The sequence below is a fragment of the Gouania willdenowi genome, chromosome 4 (genome assembly GCF_900634775.1).
Source record: "Gouania willdenowi chromosome 4, fGouWil2.1, whole genome shotgun sequence".
In the NCBI taxonomy this organism is placed as follows: domain Eukaryota; kingdom Metazoa; phylum Chordata; class Actinopteri; order Blenniiformes; family Gobiesocidae; genus Gouania; species Gouania willdenowi.
Window position 1 is genome coordinate 18,171,567 of NC_041047.1, and position 24,565 is coordinate 18,196,131.

General features: G+C 38.6%; 1 protein-coding gene across 1 annotated transcript in view; it reads right to left on the reverse strand.

Moving 5' to 3' along the window:
- fbn2b (fibrillin 2b) overlaps positions 1-24,565 on the reverse strand; it is an 82,421-nt gene that overhangs the window by 29,548 nt on the left and 28,308 nt on the right. Inside the window, exons 7-20 of the mRNA XM_028444051.1 lie at positions 19,688-19,885; positions 16,605-16,730; positions 11,201-11,326; positions 5,505-5,657; positions 4,000-4,263; positions 3,756-3,899; positions 3,424-3,543; positions 3,204-3,329; positions 2,987-3,109; positions 2,600-2,875; positions 2,421-2,474; positions 2,191-2,316; positions 1,951-2,076; positions 1,732-1,851 (exon numbers count right to left, since the gene is read on the reverse strand). Of these exons, the coding sequence (XP_028299852.1) occupies positions 1,732-1,851; positions 1,951-2,076; positions 2,191-2,316; positions 2,421-2,474; positions 2,600-2,875; positions 2,987-3,109; positions 3,204-3,329; positions 3,424-3,543; positions 3,756-3,899; positions 4,000-4,263; positions 5,505-5,657; positions 11,201-11,326; positions 16,605-16,730; positions 19,688-19,885 (2,082 nt within the window). The remainder of the gene's footprint in view (positions 1-1,731; positions 1,852-1,950; positions 2,077-2,190; positions 2,317-2,420; positions 2,475-2,599; positions 2,876-2,986; positions 3,110-3,203; positions 3,330-3,423; positions 3,544-3,755; positions 3,900-3,999; positions 4,264-5,504; positions 5,658-11,200; positions 11,327-16,604; positions 16,731-19,687; positions 19,886-24,565) is intronic.

Sequence of the window (24,565 nt, forward strand, 5' to 3'; positions counted from 1 at the left end):
GTTGCCGACCAAATTACCGAACAGTACTCAAGGTGAGACAGCACTAGAGATTGTACAACCTTAAAATTTGGCAGTGGTTCTTGAAAATTTAAAGATAATTTTTTTACTGTCTCAATTTCACTCGAGCAATGGCCAGACATCTTTATAATCCCTTTCTCTGCCATTCCCAATGAGCTGAGAGTGAAATCAAGACATTTTCTCTTAAACCATCAGGCCACCCAAACACAGACCACAGCTCAACCTAACTTTCCATTTCTCTCTGCCACCGGATAAAGAGCTTTTAAAAACAACCAAGATAAATGATCCCAGAGGACGCTGATGGAGCCAACTTACGTTTTACAGCATCTCCTAATGTTTTTTTTTTTGTTTCTTTTGTTTGTTTTTTCTGGGCACAGTATTCAAATGTACTTGTTTAAAATCAAATATAAATAGTGAAAACAAACCTTATTTCTTTTCTTTGGGCTTCCATAAAACCCTTTAAAGCCAAGTCAGATCGTTAAAGGTAAAACCCTCCAAATTTAATAAAACCATGAGAATTTATCTCATCAACCATCTGGATGACATTTTGTCTGTAAGATCATGTGAGGATAACATTGCAGCTGGATGGTAATGCTTCAATAACGTCTGTGTTTGCTTACTAAACTATAAGGTACTATGGGTTAAAAGAACTGTTAGGAATCTCCTTCACCAAACATTTCCAAGTGAGTTTATTTTTTTTTATTTCAACATCTGAGGTGTCAAAAATATGGTGCGGAAGCCAAAACGATGGCCATTTCAGCCTGTAGGGGGACCAAAATGGGACAATAGAATTCATTTAAAGGGCCCATGTTACGCTAAAACTTTTCTGTGCTTTAAAAAAGTGATATTTAGGCTTCATACACATGCTCAAAGTGTTTTTTCATTGATTCCCTCAATCGATAGTTAGAGGATGATTTGCTCCTTTCTTACTGCAGGGTGAGCACAAACACCTCGCTCCAATTTGATGACGCGTTCCCACTTTGATGACGAATTTGATGCGGCACTGAGCTGGAGAAGCCACGCCTCCAGGAAGCTCTCTGCCGTAACTGACATGTAAACTGACACGCACACGAAGGTGAGCATTTCAGCGTCCTTCGTGCAGTGCTATGTATGTATTTTCTACAGTCTATGTATGTACCGGCAAACGCCCCGCCCCCACGCTCTGTCTCCTGTTTATAAAGCAGCATGAGCTCGGCTATGGAGTGGGTGGGAGGAGGGCGGGCCGTCCTCTGGCCCTACGTCACCGTGCGGGGAGGAGGATGCCAGTGTCCCGTCTATAGACACGCCCACTCATGAATATGCATAAGTGGGACGCAAATTAGCCTGTTTGTGTAGAGTTGCTCAGAAAGTGACTTTTCAGAGGCTAAAACTCTGGAAAACAGGCGAGTTTGGGAAAATAAACCTCAAATACTATGTTTTTGTGGTTCTTAGAACAAAAGGAGATGGGTGAAAAACAGAATATGAGACCTTTAAGTAAAATATATTATTATGCAGATAAATAGTTATTGCTACATGTATAAATAATGAGCAGTTGCACTAAAAACAAGGTGAAGATTTCTGTAAAAACAAAAGGAACAAAAGAAAACCTATTTTGAGGTTTTTATGAGCTGAATTTCAAATGAGGAGGGAAATGAACATTATTTTTTTTTTTATCTATTAGTGTTCAGTGGTAAGCATTGTCTATCAAGTAATAATAAAGGGCTGATGTCTCACCCACGCAGATGGTGTTTGTAGAGTCCAACTTGCTGCCATGAGAACATTCACAGTTGAAGGACCCAGCCACGTTACGACACACTCCATTAATGCACGGACTGGAATCACACTCATTGATATCTGAAGTGTACGTACACACACACAGAGTCAGAGTCAGAAACTGTTTGATATACTGTAATTAATAGTACCATGACGTGTATGCAGTGCCATGCAGCTCACCTTCACAGGTCTCAGAATCAGGTTTGAAGACAAATCCTTTAGGACAAGAGCATGTGTAGGAGCCTGGAGTGTTTCTGCACAGCCCGTTGTCACACAGCAGACGGTTCACCATACACTCGTTGATGTCTGCAGGTGAAAAAAGAAGAATAAGGATTCTCTTGTGGTCAGATGTTATTTGTGACATCAAAAAAGTCAAAGATGGATGATGATGTACTTTTGTAAAGCACTACAATCACTTACCAATGCAGTTCTTTCCACTCGTGTCCGACTCATAGCCGATGTTACAAATACAGCGGTAGCTTCCTCTCAGATTCTCACATATGCCGTTCTGACAAATGTCCGGGTCCAAAGCGCACTCATTGATGTCTATATGATATAAACAGTTAACCAATGGTTATTTTGAAGCAAGGGCCTGAATAATGTATTTGTTTTTAGTAAATATCATTTATAATTCTCTTCAAAATGCCTACCTCTGCCATCAGTTGTGATTCCGATGCCTCCACTACACACAGCCTGAAACTCAGCTGTAGAAGAAAGGAGAGCAAATGAAGATGAGTTAAATATTGATTATTTTAAATCAATGAACCAAATCTAATCCAATCAAATTGAATCAAACTAAACCAAAAAAATAAATAAAATACGGCACTACCAGAGTTCCTGGAGGGGCACGGATGGCAGGGCTCTCCAAAGCCATGTTCGGGATTGGCACAGCAGCATTCAGACTTTGTGACAGCCCCAGGGAATGGACGCGAACATGTGCCCATTTTAATGGCCCCGTAGCATGTGGTTCTCATGTGTGTGTCCACACAAACCCTTCCATCCACGTCGATAGCCAGGCCTGGTGGGCACTCACAGCGAAATGAGCCCTCGGAGTTGATGCAGCGGCCATTCATACAAATGCCTGGAGTCAGACACTCATCGATATCTGATAGAGGCGAAGTGACGTGAGGTACATTTATTAGATATGGCAAAGTGTGCACACCCTGGTATTTGCATTTGTATCTATTCATGCCCTGTGTTCATTTATCAGACGTACCCGTGCAGTATCGCCCATTGGGTGCAAGTGCAAACCCAGGTTTGCAGATGCACTTAAAGCTGCCATCCTCATTGATACACATGCCATTGAGACACATGTTGGTAGTAGCACACTCATCGTGATCTGTGAGGGGACGAGAACAAGAAATAAAGCGTGTTTCGTAAAGATTTAAGGATGGTGTGAACTTTTTTTCTTTGTGGGTGTCTATCATCCATACCAATGCAGTTCTTTCCATCTGGAGTTAACTCAAAGCCAGCATTGCAGATACACTGAAAGCTTCCCTCGGTGTTCACACAGCGGCCATTACGGCACATGACCCCGTTTACAATACATTCATCAATATCTAAATGAGAAGAAAATGAGAAGATGTACAGTCTTTCCACTCAAAAACATATTCACCATACAGAATTATTTAAACAGAAAATACTTTTGCATACCAATGCATGCTTGTTTGGTCGGGGTTCCCTGGTATCCCTCGTGACATTTGCAGAGGTAAGATCCAGGTGTATTCACACAGTCTCCATTTATACATGGATTACTCACACACTCATCCACATCTGGATAAAAAAGAGGAAAAAAAATAAATTACAGCTTGGACTTGTCATCCAGCATCAGCCCACCCATGTATCAAGTTCCATAAATTGGCAGAAGATGGCAGTGCAGTGTACCCAAACCGTGGCGCACGCCCACATGCTGTCTGAACTGAGACCTGTGTGATCAATCTGCAGCAATGTGTCACAGTGATGAAGTGTGTGAGGATGCTTCTTACCAATACACTCTAATCGAACATCCTGCCTGTAGCCCATGTTACACTCGCAGCGGTAGCTTGGTGGGGTTGGGATGCAGCGTCCATTCAGACACAGATTAGTGAAGTGTTTGCACACGTCTATGGTGTTGTTCACAGAAACAGTGCCTGAGGATATACAACAGAAATATAAACCACACATGATGACAAAAACGTGCTTCATTAAATATCAAATAAGATTAATTATCCGCCTCATTTCGACCCACACCTATGTGTTGGTGATTGTGTCCTCCTCCATTGCCTCCAAAACTTCCTCCATTGCCTCCAAAGCTTCCTCCGTTGCCTCCAAAGCTTCCTCCTCCTCCCCCGTTGCCACCGATGCCTCCATTTCCATTACCGTTTGGTAAGCTGGGGAATTTGTAGCCATAGTTGTATCCGTTGCCATTGGTATTAGGAAAGTGCCCATTAGGGTATCCCTGAGGGAGACCATGGCCTTGAGGAACACCAACGATGCACAGGCGTCTGAACTCGTCTGCAGGGACGAGAATGGAAAAATCACTAGATGAAAACAACAGTAATGTTGCATGTGCTGTGACTGTGAGCCATAAATAGTGCATGCAGAGTATGGAAAGCTGTTTGATCATACATTTCAGTGATATCAGCCATACTCAAACTCAAGTTTGAGTACATGTACTCAATTTTGGTTTAGTGAAGAAAAAAGTAATTTTAATTTTTTAATTGCAACATTATTTTATGTCTACTGGTACTACTAGTAACACAAAGTTGTAGATGATTTTGCTTTACTAGTAGCCTATAGACTACTTGCACACTAGTGGGCCAAAAATCTTTACTAGTTAGTCAAAATTTTGGTTTACTCGTACTATTAGTACTCTCAAAATCTCACTAGTAGACTGTTTCATTCTGCTAGTGGTACTAGTGTAGCAAAAGAAATCACTAGTGGTACTAGTAGACCTAATGCAAATGAATTAGGAGGGATTAAAATTAAATCCAGCACCATGAATGGTTGTAATTTTCTGAAAGCCAATGGCAAGCCTGGATTGCGCGTTTTGCTTTACTACTATTACTAGTGACATGTTTTACTTCACATTTTGTTTCACTATATATAGTGTACTCCTGCACTAGCAAACCAAAATTGAGTACAAATTAGAGCACGAGTAAATCTATACTATGATACCACTGTTATAATATCTATGCTCAAATGGCTTTCCATAGCCTACACCAGTGGTTCCCAAACAGGCGTACAGGAGCACATCACAGGGGGTACTTGGAAAGATTTAACAATTAATTTAAGAATATTCAGGAAATATTCCTAGTTTCTTTTTGGACAAATTTGCTACAAACTAACAGTACTATATATCAATAAAATACTATATGTACTTGCAATTTATTGAAACAGGATTATTTGATGCTGTAGATGCCATTTGTTTTCTATGTAATTACCTATGGTGTTATCACAGAAGTTGCATTTTTATTTTTTTTATCTTTTTTTATCTAAAACAAATTCCACATCAAATTCCACTTGAATTTGTAGATTGAAAAAGCATACGAGTCTATGGACAGGATATGAAAGGGGATACACATGATTTGACAAAAATGCAAAGGGGGAACACGGGACAAAAAATATTGGGAACCAGTGGCCTAGACTATTACAGTAAACCAGTCAAATACAAGGCATTATTTACTACAAAAAAAATAAAAAAAATTTATAATTTGTTCCTTCAAAAAATCCTCATGTGTCTTGTGCACACTCACCAGATCCACGGACTGGGCACATTTCCGGTATTTGTCCCAAAGCCCAGCAGCGTCCTGTGTCACAGCAACATTGCATCTTGTTGTACTGACCGCTCAGCTCAGCAGCACAGCGTCCATTAGTCAAAGCAGAGAAACAGGTGCCCACACGCTGATCTGAGAAAAACAAGGAAAGATTAGCATAAATAAATGGCAGATAAGAAAGCATTTAAATACAGTGACAATATGGAATACGGTTAAAAAGTGATGGCTGATTAACAAAAAATGGGGAACGCAGAATGAGTTGGGTTGAAAAAAACTGAGAGTTAAACAAAAGCTCTTATAGAAATCTAAAGGGAAATAGTACAAGAAATGATGAAACCAATCAAACAAAGTTAAAAGTGAATCCTTAGTTTTATTTTAGACATGGAAAACTCAGGAAATTTCCCAAGTTTACGAATAGATGGAGTGATGGGGGAAGGACGGTTCGCTAATGAATGAATAGGCACGTCTGGAATTAATCAACTGCATGTGTAGCTGTCCTGGCCTATCAGAGTGAACTTTCAGAACTGTGTGTTGGTCTGGATTCACGAGCAGTAGCACACACGCTTACATACTGTATAAATGCAACCTACACAACAGGTAAGCTTTCCCTGAGGTACACATTTTTAACTACAGTACATTTACACAAAAGCATACTCGTCTGATGGAAGCACATTAAAAAATAATAACAATGATGAAGTTGCCTTAAATCAAATCCAAGCTGCTGTTTACGTACACATTTGGTTAAATACAAAATCAGATTTACTTATTTATTTATTACAGTACATTAATGTTTCTATGGGCACATGTAGGGGTGGGATATACATATATATGTATAACAACTCCATTCCATTTATTATTATTTTATTTTGTTTTTAATTGAATTTTATTTCATTTATTTATTTATTTCAAACGAGCAAACAAAAAACAAATAAACAAATCATAATACATTTGATTTGTTTGACAAGGGATAGAAAGACGCCTATGCTTGTCAAGTCCGACCCCCGTTCTTCACCACTAACAACTGCAAAATCCAGTGAAATAAACTAAATTGACAATACAAATACATGCTTCAAATTAGCTATTAGGATAAACAGAACAAAAACAAACAAAATGCACATTCTTCATTGCTGTACTTTTCAAAGATGTATATTTTTGAAGAAAAAAATTAACTGCATTATATTCATATTTAGTTTTTCTTTTTCTTTTTAAAAGCTTGGATCGAGGGATGACTTTCAATAGATCGCAGCGTGAAGCTGCTCTGCTACGTACGAACCCCTGACCCAGAATCAGGTCGTCTGCAAGTGATTTAGCACCAGGTCCTCCGTGAAAGTGAGTTCTGAGATGGGAGTGGGGCGACCGACTTCCGGCCGCACCCGGCCCCATCACGAAAGGCTCTCCGCACCGGCCGAGGCCGGCTATCCCAGACCAACCGAAGGTCCGCGGCGCTCCGGTATCATCACGCCTAGGCGGGATTCTGACTTAGAGGCGTTCAGTCATAATCCCACAGATGGTAGCCTCGCACCATTGGCTCCTCAGCCAAGCACACACACCAAATCTCTGAACCTGTGGTTCCTCTCGTACTGAGCAGGATTACTATTGCAACAACACATCATATTCATAGTAAATTTTATTTCTATAGCGATTTTCACAGATAAAATCACAAAGTGCTGTATGGCCAAAAATGAAACTAAAACAACAGCAGCAACATCACAAAAGGATAATTAAACACAAGATAATTTAAAACAACAGTAGGAACATCATAATAAAAAATTATAAAAATTAAAAGCAATTTAACCAAAAGCCTTTCTGAAAAGAGCGGTCTTCAGATGTTTTTTAAAAGAGTCCACATAGACAAGCTTATGGAGGGACTGGTGTAGGCTATTCCAGAGTCTTGGTGCTACTGCCTGGAACGTCAGGTCACACCAGGTTTTAAAATGCCTTTTTGGGATCATGAGGAGACCCTGGCCTGATGACCAAAGGGTGCACCTTTCTACTATAATAGGAGGCAAAAATTGAACCCTAAAATGACCAAAATACAGGAATACACGACAAAGTGACACAGGGAAGAGATAAAAAACATACCAATTGAATGAAGAGGGGTTATTTACGAGTGGACAAAAAGCTCAGCGGACAAGAGCAAAAGGGTTGGAAGCTACAGGACTGTATCAACACATTAGACTCTTTATTGTCCTCATCCTGATATCAGGGCTCCCTCAGCCCAGTGAAACACTTACTGACCTGCCTCACCCCGAACTACACAAACATCATGTGATCATTAAAACAAAGTCAAACATCCTGTTTTTGAAACAAAAGGCTTAAGCAAAACAAAAGAGTTCTCGTGAAAGATTTGTTTTCATTCTTTTTCAATTCATGCACACCAAAAAACAGAAAGTTACGCTATGGAAAACTTATTTTCAGTACATCAGTCACAATGGAAGCTAACACTGCCAAGCCAGGGTTTTTCAGGCAATGGTTGTGTAAAAGGCGTTTGCTGATTATAGCAGATCTGCTTTTGATTAGGTTCATCATCTCAGCATTTGCTTTGTTCCAAAGTAGCCATTTATTCCTGGATGGGAAAAGGATGGATATTTCCCTGTAGTTAGTTGTAGAAATATGAGAGGGGGAAAAAACTATAAGCAAGTTGCAAAGAAACTGTCAGAAAAGAAAGCATTGAAAAGGATGATGATGTAGGGAGGCCTCAGTTTGGTGGTTTGGGGCAAAATTTTGCCAAAAGAAAGCATGAAGTTTATAGTGGGAGGTTGGTAAGGATTTTAATTCATTTAATTGGAAAAGACAAGTGACAAACGTTTTCACTTCCCGCTAATCAACATGGCTAATAACACTTTATTCTACTACCACGGTCACTCAGACAAATGTGCTACTGCAATTGCAACTATAGAAAATGAAAGCAGTTTGAGCTTTGTTTTCACTTCTTACCATGCTGGGGGAACAAAGTCCCAAAAGTTCAAAAACCAGAAGGAGAATAAAGGACAAAAGAAAAAGTCCTAAAACAGAAGGAAATGACAACAGTGCCAGAGAAAACAGCTGTAACACCTGTAAATTACTGAGCTGTTGCTTAGCAATGGAGCTCTGTGGTGATTTGTGCTTTAAGTTGAACTGAGCTAAAATAAGAGACATAAAATGGAGTCACACATCACTTCAGACTGAGTAAAAAGAAAGAGGATGAAAATTAAAAAAGGGAGAAAAAGGAAAAGCATTGGCACAAAGTCAGACACATGGAACGGTTTTGGGTTGGGTGAGTGCAGCGTTGGACACATACAGGCAAATAATCTATTTAACTCTATGGTCAACATAGAAACTATAATGAACCTAACATCCGTGTGTTTGGATCAGAGACTTTACTTCAGTGTCTGCCAAATCATTTTTGAAAGTGAAGTGATATGTATGATGTAAAAAATGTATCACTAAGCACCGTGCCAACTGAATAAATGTTTAGTGCCAAAAACTACTAAGTTAGCTTTGGACTGATAAAAACTCAGACACGATTATTAGTTGTACAAACAGTAAATCTGTCATAAGCAATCATTTGTGTTGCTCCCTTTGCTCTAGATACTCTTGGAAAGTTGCTGATTATGTTCCAGCTCAAACAAGTGGTAAAAATTCAAGTCCAGACTTTTGAGTGTCAATCTCAAGCAAATGATCTTTGATTTATTGATCTATGAGGCATGTACTATGTCTTTATCTGATCAAAATAGTCTCTAGCAGCTTTAAGTTTAAAAAAAAAAAAAAAAAAACATTTCTTTTCTGCAATCTTCCTTGGCCTCTAAAAGTTTAGATACCATTCTTTAAATCAGGGGTGGGTAACTCCAGTCCTTGAGAGCCAGATACCTGAGACCTTTAGACGTCTCCCTGCACCAACACACCTGAATCAAATGAATGGCTCGTTATCATGCTTCTGCAAAGCTTGATGACAACACATGAGTTTCAACCACGTGTATAATCCCAGGAATCCGGCCCTCGAGGACTGTAGTTGCCCACCCCTGCTTTAAATCACAACATGCAGCCTCAAAAATGACCTCACTTCACTTCAAGTTTAAACAATGAAACCGAATTCTGTTTGTACACTGTGGTCCCTATGTGCACAGCACACCTAGAGGCCGAGTTATGTCATTTTTCAAGGTGTGGGCAGAGCGTGTTCTCCCTGAAGGACAGGCAAGGCACTATTGGGCTCATGACTGCTCACACTTCATTCATACTTGATCAAAGTCCCTCGTATTCAATGAGATGGACCTGCCTGACAGGAGAGGCAGAAAGGGAAAAGGCAGAGTTCATTCAGCCATTTAAACCACCATGCCCTGGACTAGTACTGGTCCATTTGGTATCAGGGTGTGCACTTGAGCTTTGTTAAGTTAGAAACATGTTCACAGATTCCATTTTCTAGCACTGATATCTCCATCTCTCTGTATTCAGTGTAACACAGAGAACTTATGACTAGAAGCAGCCGATATTATCTACCACCGATATTATCGGCCCACCACTATTATTGGCCGTAAAATGTCATCAGTCTACATCGGTATTGGTTTTTCCACAGATATTGAAAAAATAATGTGTACTGTTTTTTTGCAACAACGTATTAAAAAATGAATATGACAATTATTTCTTTACTAAAGTTACATTTGTTTTCTTATTTTGCATAGACGTTTATTTGTGGAATACATTCTGTTATATATATATAGGTATCGGTTATTATCAAAAATCAGACAATTTGAGTTGGCCAATAACAGCATATCGGACATTAGCAAAAAGCTAATATCAAACATTCCTACTACGGAGCATATTCCTTCATTACAGTCGGTCTGCTGGGCTAAAAAGATACATAGATGTCAGGAGCACAGTGGGCAGGGATCATCTACAAAGTACAGGAAATTTCAACAATAAAATCAATACCTTCACTGTCTTATATTATATTGCTCTGGAAATCATGTGAAATGTTTAACAGGCCATGCTGATATATGAAGAACTACAGCTATTCTGGGAACAAATGCTTTTGGGAAATTATAATCAATATTATTTTTTGTAAATAATCATAACTGAGAACAAAGTGCAGATAACGGAAAAATGGGCTTTTGTGTTTGTATGTAACAGCTGCCTTTGATCATCCTGATTTCTAATCTTTACAGAGAAACTAATTAGGTTTTTCCAGACTAAAGGTAAATATGCACGGAAAAAAATAAAACATGTAAAAATTTGTATGTGAGCTTCTTTGGAGCAGGATTGAGCTCCTGATACTGAAAAGATTCTAGAGCAAAGGCTCCAAGAAATATGAACATCTGGCTGCGTTTCACTTTGACCGTCGTGAGAGGCGATGGCCGCAGGAATATATTAACACCTGGTAGTGTTCATTGTACTTGTCAGTTAGGTATGCACTGTATGTGTGTCAGCTTGTAGGGAATGAGTCATAGCCTCTCCAACTATAGGGCAGATTAATGCTGTCAAGGCCAAACATTGCGTGCAAATGCCTCTTGTTTTATAGGTGACCACAGCTCCGAGGGCCACGCTGACTCATCAAAACTGTGCTCACAGGAAGCAGCGATGACACGCGGGAAAAGGTATCAACAGCATGTGAAACTCTCCACAAGGTGAGCAAACACGCATCGACAGAGAGAGCGTGAAACATACAGATGTGTATTTGATACTTTATGTGTCTGACTGACCCACACATCTGGAACCGTCTGTGCTGGAGATGTAGCCTCGTGGACAGGTGCAAACGTAGCTGCCTGCAGTGTTGGTGCACTCCCCTCCATCACACACACCTGGAATAGTGCTGCATTCATCAATGTCTGAAAATAAAAACATCAAGTTGTCACTTAAGGGAAAGTAAATCAATTACAAAGCAAATCACACGATGTTCCTTCTAGTTCTTTCTGTTTAGAATCAAAAGCAAGCTAGTCTGCTCAAAAAGGGAACAAAACAGTAATATATGTTTGCAATACTGAACTTTAAAGTTCATTAGGAGTTAGAGAGGTGACGACAATACTCAACTCTACGTCATCAGAGGAACCAATTAAGGTGAAGTCTTCCTACTACAAGCTGTATTCAGTATAAACCAGGGGTGTCAAACTCAAGGCAGGCCCGCCAGAGCTTTCTATTCAGCCCGCAGGAGGATTGTGTTCAAAATAAAACTTACAAAGAAAACATATCATTATCACTAGTTGGTTCAGTTGCCTGTGATGGAGTGGCGCCCTGTCCAGGGTGTACCCCCGCCCAGCGCCCTATGAGAGCCGGAGATTGGCACCGGCAGACCCCCGCGACCCTGTTAAACGGGAATAAGCGGGTATGAAAATGGATGGATGGATGGATGGTTCAGTTGCAGATATCTCAGTTCCTCTAAATTCACAAATTTGACATCTGCAATATCGCCATGCTCATTATTTAAGGATTTCATCACAAATTGTTTGGTATAACTACATTTTTTTTTTAAAGGATGCTAATTCAACAATCCTTTAAGTCAAATACTGCGTGTGAATATTATTGCATTATGCTTAAAGGGCCCATGTTAAGCTAAATGGACTTTTCTGTGCTTTACACATCATAAAAGTGCTATTTGGGCTTCATACAGATGCCCAAAGAGTTTTTTCATTGATTCCCTCAATCATTAGTTAGAGGGTGATTTGCTCCTTTCTTACTGCAGGGCGAGCCCAAACACCTCGCTCCAATTTGATGACGAATTCGACGCGGCAATGAGCTGGAAAAGCCACACCTCGAGGAAGCTCAGCCCCCACGCTCTGTCTCGTGTTTATAAAGCAGCATGAGCTAGACTACGGAGTGGGTGGGAGGAGGGCGGGTCGTCCTCTGGCCCTACTCACCGTGGAAGTCAGTGTCCCCTCTATAGACACGCCCACTCATGAATATGCATAAGTAGGCCGCAAATCAGCCTGTTTAGAGTTGCTCAGAAAGTGACTTTTCAGAGGCTTAAACTCTGGAAAACAGGGAAAATAAACCTAAAATACTATGTTTTTGGGGTTCTTAGAATAAATGGAAATGGGCGAAAAATAGCATGACATGGGACCTTTAAGGATGTCCTAAGAAGGCAGTCACACATATTGTCTACACAGTGAAGAGCGGATTAGGGCACAATAATCGTCTGTTTGCACTTTTTTCCTTAATGAAATCTATATTTTTCTGGTTGGCAGACCAAACTGGGCTGTAAATGGCCCCTGATTGGAAGTGAGTTTGACACTCCTGGTATAAACTAATAAAAGTGAGTTGTTATCCAATAAACAAAAGAATGAAATTCCAAACAGATAATGTGCAGATTTTAACAATCCCAGGGTGTAACCCACCTGGGTGCACAGCACTTTATGACGGCATTAAGTTGTGTAATTTAGTGAAAGGGGGCCTCACTGTTCCATGACGAGGGAAATTCAAAGTAAAGTACCAGAAGGTTTTGGGTTTTTTATGATGTGTCATGTGTATTTATGGTATCTGTAATTACTGCAACGCTGTGGGCCATAATTATAGTAATAGTGCCGCTATGGTGTATGCACTATGCATGTATTCACAGCAAACAGTAAAAAGTGAGTCTTTTTGGGGAGAATGGCCTAATGTGAAGTGACTCTACTGTGACCAACATAAGGTACCATTGTTCATCATCTGATCTCGACTCCTGTGTTTAAAACTGCCTGCGAGTGTGTAATTGTACAACATGAGTGTGTGTGTTGGGTGGGTCTGGATGGCAGGGGGCTGGGGGGTTGCGGGTAATGAGAAAGTCTTGCCGATCCAGTAAGTGTTTCTTTATTCAGCACTAAAAGCTGGTTTTAAGCCAATACATTTGCTTTTATGAAAGGAAACTAGTAAGAGGCAAAGCAGAAATGCTGAAAGACAAGAAGGACCGTAAAGGAAAGACTGTTGAGCTCAATCTCAACTAAAAGCCTGCCATTAAACCAGGTACCTTTTAGGGCTACAAAAAAAAAACCATCGGACACCCACGATAATGTTAAGTGTAGCTAATCTTAACAGCCCAAACGCTCTGTGATTTCACAGCTCTCAGTGAGGTTGTTTGTGCCTCAACTCGAGGAGGTACTTCAATAAAAACCTTCCCCCAAAGGACCTGCTCTGATTGCTGGAAAGATTAGGCTCTAAATATGAGTTTCCTGTAGATCCATGACTCAAGACACACAATTGTTCTTTTGTTTTTCAAAAGTAGTGCAATCACTGAACTCTTTCACTGCTCACACTGCAAGCTTTCAAAAAAAAAAAAAAAAAGGATATAAAATAAAATCAGATTCTGAAGCTGATGTTGGTGGCGTTTAGAGAAGAAAGCGTTTCTAACGCAAAAATGTTTTTTTTTACTATTACATTACCTCATTGGAGCTTGGAGTAGATCAAATACAAATTAAATAAAAATGTAAACAAAATAAAAATCTTTGACTATAATTCCTAACCTTTTGGCTGCAGGAAAAGCCAATACAGAATATAGGAAGGATGGATTTTTATTGATTATTTAACACTTTTCCGAGCAGTTGCAGCTGTGTTCTGAGCTTTGTATTGATCTTTGACAGCATTCCTGTCAGCCAGTATTATTATTATAATTACTAAAAGGCATATTTGATGTGCAAGCAATGCTGTGAACTTCAGCTGTGTTTTATTGTGTAAAAAAAGTGGGAAAATTGGCCCACAAACAGTAAACAATAACTCATTTTACAGATGATCAACGATGCAATCACAATAAAAATGAAGTCCATTTTATTAAGTGTTGTTGTATTGGCTTTTACGGCCAAATGTGACACAGGAAGAGAGAGGTGGACTCCAGTAAAGGCTGATGTCGTTACAAAGGAAACCATTAAGGTGCTTTAGACGTCAGTGTTGAACAAATGTAGGTCAAAACGTCGGCTCAGAATTAAAAAAAACTAAAGCTGAGATTGCCAACACATTTTGAACCACCCAGCTCAATGTTTCTGATGGTGGAGGAAACAAAGGGTCCCTGTCATCCCAGGACCATCTGGTTGTGACTACGCGTGTCATAATAAATCAACTTGTTTTAGAGATTTGTGTGTCCAGTTTAATCAGCAGATCTGTGAACAATCTAAAAGATGATTTGCTAAACTCGTTTGACAGAATTGAACCATTTCAGACACATTGAGGCGTATTTATGTTTAGCTCATGGACACAGACACAGTTTTAATACATTATAAATGTATCTTTACCATTTTCAAACTCAAGACACGATCTTGTTAATGTCAACTCTTTGTCCGGTATCTTTTTTTTTTTTCTCATATATTATGGAAGTATTAAGTGTTGAGTAAAGCTCTGATAATTCATTACAATTACCAATTAAAGAAGCTTCGTTCTTTCTGTACTAAATAACGGAACGAGGTGTAGACCGGGTTCAAAATCTTGATCCCTTGTGGAAAGGTTCTTCCTCTCCTGCTTGTAAATGCTCATTTGAGCTTGTGATTCTGAAAACAATAGTTGCATTGAATCCAGTAACGTCATCCTCCTCATTTCCTCTTTTATTAAATGAGAAATAAATCACTTTTTTTCTGGTGGGACACAAAGATAAATGCTTCTCATGAATCAGCAAAGGAAACATTATATTTCAGAATATACAATCAGCAGAGCTCTTCCTGTGTTGGGTGCAGGCACTTAGCTCCACTTCATGCGAATAAAAACTGGATTGAGGTAATAATTCTTCGACGGTTACATGAGAATTGCCAATAAAACCCTAGTCTAGTCCAGTAAAATAAATGTCATCTGGCTCAAAGAGTTTTAGAGCTTTGTCTAATCCCCCCAGAAGACTAAGAACACACCGGCTTTACGCCAAGAGATACAACTGCTGCCTGGATAACTGTCAGACTGTTTAACCAGGGCATTGCTCAAATTCCAACCAATCAACACGTTGTAATGGGAATCCACTCCACTGTGTACACGCATGCCTTTTCGCAATCGTGTGTGTGTACATGTGTGTACGTGCACACATGTCGGAACTATTTTAACTACTCACGGTGAATTGTGAGAATGATACGAGCAAATCCACTGTAATGAAAAGCATGACTGTCACATTATTAACAAGAAGACCAGTGAATTTCTGTCTGTGGGAAAAAAAAAAAATATTCATGACAAACGGAGATGATTCACAGTCCTTTAGTCATTCATTTATCAATGAATTAACAGTCTTTGTTTCATGTGAGTGTAAACTACATTTTTGGGGGCAATTCAGAACTGATATATGAATCTAATGCTAGCAGAAAACTAATACTTTTGGACAGTGTTTCTCAAACTTGATTGCCCCATGTACCATTTAGTTTTTATTTCTTACTTTATGTTATACATTATTTATTTGTGTCTGCAGACTCATCTTAACTCGTTCCTGTGTCTTGCCCAACATTAACCTTGAATTTAGGACTTTTTATTGATGTATTTATGATGTTTTGCTCATTTTAGAATTTGAACTTCACCTTTTGGTGCATTTTAAAGAGAAAAAAAAAATCTATAATATTAAAAAAAGTAAGTAACCCGAGAGATACACGTACCCCAGTTTGGGAACCACTGCTTAAGGACAATTCAGTAGCAGAAATGGGAACTGAGCTGTGTCTTTGCCCCTCTTGCTACTACTCAATGACTTGCTGTTTCACTGTGATCTTAAACAAGATCTGTTTAAAGGTCCTCCAATCCTTGACTATTTCATCTATGATAAACATATTAACCTATCAGTATTAATCCTCCAAGGTTGATAATGAGGCAGGACATTAACAATGGCTAACAGTTTTTTTTTTTTACTGAATTGTTCCTTCATCTTTAAGCTCGATTTCTAAAAGTCAAGATGTAAACCTTGGCCACTGCTCTTCATCACACGTGGGTAGAAACAAATGTGTGAAAGGTGGCAGGTAAAAGCAGTAAAAACATGTTGTACTACACTGTTAACGTGAGGCTATAGCTAAGACAGAATTCTCCAAAACATTTTTCAATCATAAATATTGGGTAGTGATCAAGAGAATCAAATCGTGGATGAAGGTTTCAAAATGAGGGCTTTTTCTAGGTCAGGAGCTTCAAATCCCTGCTTTGCAGTTTTAAACAATGAATTTGGAAAGCTTTGAATCTCAGCACCAGAAGACTTACCTTCACATTTGTGATTTGTTTCACTTTGACGGTGACCTGCAGGGCATTTACACTCATAGGATCCCACGGTGTTGATACAGTTTCCTCCAGAGCACAGGCCTGGAACTGCCTGACACTCATCCACATCTAAAAAAGAGGAGAAAGGAATATTAAAGAGCATCACATCATATCTCATCTCATGGAACGACTAATGATACTTCAAAGAAATCGAAGAGAAAACAAGCATCAACTTGGCTCTGTTCATGAACCCCACAGTGAGTGAACATAACTCCTGCTCTTGTTTTTCTAGTTAATCTTTCCTCCAGCATTCAGAATGAGTCACTGTTACCAGTATTAGATGTCTAAATAAATACAATATAAAACAAATATGTTCTTGTAAAGTCTGTATGAGTCTCAGGGAAGCAGATTTTAGTGTTGGTTTGAGTCTCTCAGCTTTTTGAATGTTTAGCTCTCGTAGAACAAACACCTGCACAAACAGCAACATTACACCACACTGTTAGGTTGATGTAAAGTTTGTTTCTCATTATGTGAAAGCTTTCAATCACTGTTGTTTTTTAAGTCTGCGCACAGCGCACTTTGCAGCCAACGCTGTACGAGGGAAAGCGTCTGTCAGCCAACATCCTGCTGTGGGGCATGGAGTGAATTCATGGTCATGTGTGCTTTGTACTACTGCCAAATACATGTTGCTCAAATCTCTGGTGAATCTGTGTTAGTGTGTTCTCTGTGTGTGCATGTGTGCGTGTGTGAGAGAGAGGAAAAAGCGCACAAGAGAGCAAATGACAAAAATATATCCAAAGGTAGAAAAATCAAGTATATATATGTATTTTTTGTACTTTTAAAATCAATTTGGCTGTATGTAATGTTATGACATTACTTTTGTGTTGCTGTGTTTATGATTTCTTAGGTGTATGCTACAGTATATCTGTATACATCTATTCTCTCAAACATTCTGATGTTAACTCAGTGAGAAAGAAAAAGTTGAAGAGAAAACGACCTTTACAGCTTGTTGCATATAAATTGATAATATACAGTATTTGCTCAAGTGCTCACTTCAAATAGTTATTGGTTATATTTTTTGCATTTAATATTTTAGGAAGTATAATAATTCCAGTTTAAATTCAATACCAATGTAAGGTAAATGTGATTTATGCAGCACTTTAGTTGCCATCACAGTAATCCCAACCAGCTTTACAAAGAGACATATTCACACGCCATTGGTGACAACATTGCAAGGCACTAATTGATCCACCAACCTAATGTTCAGTTTCTTGCTCAAGGACACTTCAATACATGGAATCGAACCCTCAACTTTTTGATTGAAAGACAACCTCTCTACCACATAAACCAGTTATCCAAGTATGACTTGTATATTTTACACGTAGCTAATCGGCCCCACAGAAGGATGTGTTTACAATGTTTTTTTTAAGTTTACTTCTTCAACTAAAGTAAAAAAAACACTTTTTCTAACAGGAAATATTTACAGAAAACACATAGTGTAGTTTAAAATTCAAGCACCAAGACTTATTTGATTAAATTCTTCCAACTTGATGAAGAAGTTTGTAGTATGTAACTTAATATGAAGGGTAATTCAGACATAAAGTCACTATGACTTCATCTGGACCCCCACCAATCCAGTCTGCCTCGGGTGGTGTTTGGGTATATATCCAAGTTTGAGCGAGTGGAACTGGTTGGGCTCATTTAACAGGGGACATGACCTCCACATGTGTCATATATTGATACAAGCTTATTGCTTAGACTGGCCACAGCCATAGGTTATTAGAGAGGCATGCAGAGGGGGCGTACGGTTGGAGGGGTGCTGACATATCAGCAGCAGTTCTAATGAAAGTGGATGAATTTCTGGTTAAATTAAATTCTGAAATCCTCTTGCAGTGTACTTTTTTAATGTCTAATAAAACATGTAGGTTTTTACCTTTCATTGCTGTTCAGTGGATATTTGGTTGATATATGACAAATATTAAAATGCATGATAACACCTCTTTAAAAATTCATAAAAGGCAGAAGGTTTTTTCTCTTCCTTATTTTCTAAACTTGAATTATTTGCATTTGCCATAAGTCTGCTAATTCCCAAACCTGAGCAAAAATGGGATTATTTTACATTAAATGTTCTCTTTATATATATTGTTTGTCATTTTTTAGCCACATCATGATGAAATACTAATCTGAAATGGTACTAAACACCATGGAGTGTTCAACACATTGCGCTACACACATAAACACAGCCATTCCTAATCTTTCTCTGGTGTGGTGGTTTTCCTGGTGCCTCATCGTACATGGTAGAGGTTTATAGCAGAGTTATGGTTCTCTCATTATATCTTGTCGGGAAAACGACTAACTTTACCTCTTTAACCCGACCTTCTCACTTCCTCACATCAACAAATAATTTGAGCCTTTTATAATTCTACTTGAAGCGTCTCGTGCTTTAATCTTCAAGTTTTTGTTTTGGGTTAGTTTTTTTTTTTTTTTAAACAAAGAATTGTTTTCTGTGATGATCACAGCACCAGATGTTCTTCACGTAGAAAATTACAGATGTTCCCTCTCCAATCATAGCTAAATATTATGTTGGTGCAGGTAAATATTTTAGGCTATAATTGTGACACAAATTGAAAAGTGAAGATTGTTCAGGTATATAAATAAGGGATGCTTGACACTCAGATAACAGTGATTTCTGATGTTTTTCTACCTTTTTCTTACTGTCTTTATGGTTGGCTGTTTATAACTATAGCAACAATTGCTGCTCATTCCCCAACACAATGTTTCCATTGAGCAAAACAGACAAGGATGTAGTAAAGCAAAGCTTTCGTGTGTGTGATTTTTTTTTTTTTTTTGACTGCCTTTATTATTTGTGTACATTTATAATCATATTGTTGTAGTTTTAAAAATAAAAGGTTCAAAAAGTACCTCTGATTACTGTATTATTTTAACAGCATTTTAGTTGTTAGTGTCAATATGATATTAACTCTCAATAGTGCCAAAGTGTATCTATTTGTGTCGCCTACATAGTGTCTGTTGTTGATGTAATGGAAAAATGCATGGTTGTGTCCAGCATTTTGTGGAAATCCAACCTTGACAAGCCCCGGTGCGGATGTTGGGGATGAATCCTCGTCTGCAGGGGTGCGGCTGGGCAGGACACTGCTCACAGGGGTGGCCCCAAGCTCGACCAATGGTAGCGCAGCACAGAGTTTTGGTGCAGACGATTCCACTCAGCTGGCCCTGACACATCTGGTTGTTCACCTGGGTGAAACATGGCCCCGTCCTGTAGTCTGTGGTTGGACAGCAGACACAGAGCTTTAGTTGGTCTGTGGCTAACATTTCACTGATGAAATAAGAGAGCAATGATTCATTTCCTCAAGCACATCGGGTGTTGCACTAAAGGAAACCAGAGAGCGTAGATTAGGGTCATGTATAATGAGGAAAGACCTTTTAACTAACTCAGTTAGCTTTGCTTTTCTTCTTAATCTTTTGCAGGTTTTCCCAAGAAATAGCAGAAATGATGTGGGTTTAAATTGGGGAATCATTAAAAGATAAATCAGTAATGGGTGGTAAAATAAATGTGTGCGTAAAATGTGAACTAATTTATTTAGAAAAATCCACTTACTGTAAGATGAAAGTGTAATACTGCAGAACAGTGATTATGAAACTTTTTTGGCCCCCTTTTTCTAATTTCTGAATTAATGTACCCGCTTTGTCCGACTGCAACATTTGCTTAGAAAACTATTCAAAAACAACTATAGATCATAATTAATGGAATGACTGAGTGATAACACACATTTTAAATAATCTCATTTTGTAAATAAGTGGAAAGAAACAATATTTAGTGCAGTGGTCCCCAACCTTTTTTGGATTGTGACCCCATTTTGATATCAAGAATTTCTGGTGACCCCAAAGATATTTTTTTTTCTTCTAGAATTAGTTTTTGATCATGTTTGAGCTCAGATATCTTTTATTCACTGTATTTTAGTTGAGCTAGATTTATATTTCACAAAGTGAAAGTATATAGAAATACAGTTGTTTGAGATTAAATGTTGTTTTAATAAAAATAAAAATAAAAAATCAAGGCGACCCCACATGGGGTCCCGGCCCCAAGGTAGAAAAACAGTGATTTTGTGTCTCCTGAAGAGATTTATTTCTATAGTTTTTTATCATTTCCAGTCATCTCACACCTTCATTTGTTAATTTTCCACTCTCTCTCTGTCTCAACTACCCCCAGTAGTGTCATCGTGTACCCCTAGGGGTACACGTACCCCCAACTTGAGGAACACTTCTGTAGAAGATCGATATGAAATTCAGGGAGCGTTTAAAAGATAAGATTTTTTGGTTGTGTTATTAAACACTGAACACACAGATAGTTTTTAAGCTTTTTTTTAAAAAAAAAAAAAATATATATATATATATATATATATATATTTATATATTTTTTAATGCATTTAAGATAGCTACATAATTTCCTTCAATAAATCAATAAACCCTATATTCTGGAGAGCAATTTATTTATATAAACAAATGGAAATTCAATGTTAGGACTTAGTGTATTCATTGTTTCATGAATATATTCAATATAAAATTAATAAATGTGTTAAATATGTGCGTATAAGCCTAAACTCATGCTGCTGTCTCCCTGCACAAACTGACTTAATAGTATCAAGAATATTAAAAAAAAAAAAAAAAAACAACAACACAAAGTTTTTGCTGAAATCATTGCAGCATTCAAAAATCTTTCACCTTTCAATCACATGCAGACTAATAATGGGCCTCTCTTTTGAGAACGACCCTTATTAAGTCTTCCACAGTGGCGCCAAACTTAATAAAGCCTTGGTTTACATTGTTAGATTGTCACAGTGGAGATGAAAGATAAAGTGCATGGTTGGCCAGACAAGGCTGTGATGCGAGGATGTGGAGAAAGAAAGAGAGCTGCCCGCTCTGCTGTGAATGACAGAGCTGGATGGAAAGATAGGGATCAGGCTGCTCAAGCCTTATTGCTCTTATTAGTTCCCTGTGCAATATGAAAGATGGCTCACACAGAATTTGGCGAATCAGGAAAAAAAAAAAACCTAAGAAAAGTAGGTCAAACTCAGCAAGCTGTGAGTGCAAGTTAGGGCTCAAGCTTGCATAGGTCTTCATTTTTCTTTACCCACTTTCTTTCAATCTGTCCTTCAGTGTGTCTTTGCCAGCCTATCAGCTGCTCTTTGATCTCCATGTGACCTGGTTGGCAGTGGCTGAAACACTACATGCATTTATTCATGCTCTTGGCCCGAAAATCAACACATGACCTTCAGCTCCATTCATACCTAACCTACTCTAGACAAAGCCACCAACTGTTTCTCGGCTGCTATATTATATTTTGAGAGCGCTTCCAGATGACTATTGTTGTCATTTGCGCTATATAAATAAAGTTGAACTGAATTGCTCTGCCACAAATTGATATACATAACACATTTTAAAGATTATGTTGGTGGTGCATTGGTTAGTACCTCTGCTTCACCCAGCTAGAGACCTAGGACCTTTATGTGAGGGATTTTAAATGTACCCTGGTTTCCTCCCACAGCCCAAAAACAGGTATTCTTTAATATTTACATTCTCTACTGGCTTTGCGTTTCTGTATGTTAACCCAGCAACAAATTGTTCCTCCGTCCAGGAATCATCTTAAGCCAAAAACAGTCCCGCTGCGTGGCTTTTCTGACTCATGTTCATGGGAGAATGGAGCCCTTAATGCATTCTTCTTTTTAGGGGTGATCAGGAATGACACTGAAGCCTTCAATAACACATTTTTTGCAACAGTGATCATGACCAGTTGTATGCAAAACCAAAATAATTGCTGCTAAGCAGTATCTTTCAGTACAACAATGAGGCAATTGGACGCGGGAGATTTTTTTTTCAAATATTTAAACAAAAAAGTTTGTTGATGAATAAATTCCAAACATTGGAATGTCTTCTTCAGCTCATTACTGGTTTTGGGCTTCTAATGAAAGACAAATGGGAATTTGTTGACTTCAAGAAAAAAAAAAAAAATACACACCAATGCTTTCCCCTTGAGCCAACATTTTTAAATGTACAAAAAGAGATTAAAAAAAGGAAGAATAGGATTCCTCCCAATAGCTCAGCTCCTTTCCAAACATCTGACAACCCCACACACAGCAGCCATGTTCTGGAGGGAATGCATGTGGGCTGGAATAAACAAATATTTCTACTCTGTCATCTCAAGGCTGCGCTACTCCTGTCAGCCTGATACAAACACATGCACACACAAGAATGCACATACTTGCCAAGTGTGTACACATGCCTGATGAAAAACAAAGCACATCTTTGTAAAGTCTAGATCGATGAGTAAGACAAAATGATGGATGAGCAAAAGCAGATTTATTTTATTCAGCTCAAACAGAGCTAAAAACAAACCCTAAACCCTTCCTTCTTCTTAAAGTTAGTCAGCAAGAGCACCACATCTTCCTCTCTGTGTAAAACAAAACGAGATTTCATGAATACGATTCACCATGAGAGTCAGAGCGCGACTGCTCCACATCTGTGTGTTATATACATGTACATTTCCAGGACACATGCGAGCACGTGCAGGTTAGAACAGGGGAGCGATCCAACATCCTGACTGGGTTCGGCTGACAACATTAGGAAGCAATTTAGTCTCATTAGCGCTCCAAATGCTCAATAGATGAAAAACCCTTGGCTATCCCTCAGTCTCCCATTTAATTGTCTCTTCTTTCATTTATTAATCATCACTCAAAGCTCTTCATTGGCTCAATAAAGAAAATTAGCTCACTTCCTATTGAATTGTTTTATCTCTCTTTGAAATAATAAAGGTAATACTTCAACTTGTTGATCTTCCTTTATTTTAGACACAAGCAACTGGCTGCCTGTGCCCACATGTGGCCCTCGGCCTAATTTGGTGAGGCCCCAAACGTAAATGCAAAAATTGACAATAAAAAAAAAAAAAAAACACAAAATGACAACAAAAACACACAAAATGGCTCCAAAAATGCACAAAACAATAACAAAAACACACCAAATGAAAGAAAAATATGCAAAACAACAGCAAAATTGCACAAAATGACTCCAGAAATACACTTAACCCTTCATTCGTTCTTGTATTAATGCTCAGTATGGTTATTATTCTAAAATGCTGACGTGATTGTTGATAAAGTGGTCCGCGGATCAAACAATCATATTTCCATGGACGCGCTGTGATAACAGTTGTCCATCTTTGTAGCCACAAGTTTTAGTTTTTTTTAACCACTGATGCACTTTCACCCAGATTGGTTTCAGTGGATTATTTAGCTAGTCCTGTTGGACATTGTTTACTGAATGTGACTGTTCAAGACACAATGACGCTTTTGTTGTCGGCTAACCACGTCAGAGCCTAATACAGTGGAGGGGAAAACTTTACTCAAATTAAGTGTATGAACTAATTGCTCAGAGGAGGATTATACATAAACCGTAAACCGTAAAACCCTTTATGGAAAAAAATAATAATCTCACTTGGAACTCAAAACCTCTGAGTTAAAGATTTTCCAATCATCCCTGAACAGCAATGGGATCACAGAGACGGAGCACTGACCAAAGCATGAGGAGGACAGAGGAGGAGGGGTCTTATTTCAGAATCATTAATAACTGATCAGCTAAAAACTGCTGGGAAGGCCCACAGTGTGAATAAGGAATCTCTTAAAATATGAGTGCAGTGTATATATAGCTGTTGGTGGCTAAATAAATAAGGAAAGGGCAAAGAAAGACTTTTCTTTTCAATAAAAAAATTAAAAGTTTTCTTTAAAAAAAATGAAATAAAAAATTGCAGGGCCTCATGTAATCCCTCATTTATCAATAAATGTGTTTTAGATGGGGCTGCACACAACTGAACAAAATGCTCATTTTTAACAGGAAAATTACAGCGGGACAAACACAATAATGTGTGTTTGTGTGTGTGTGTGTGTGTGTGTGGG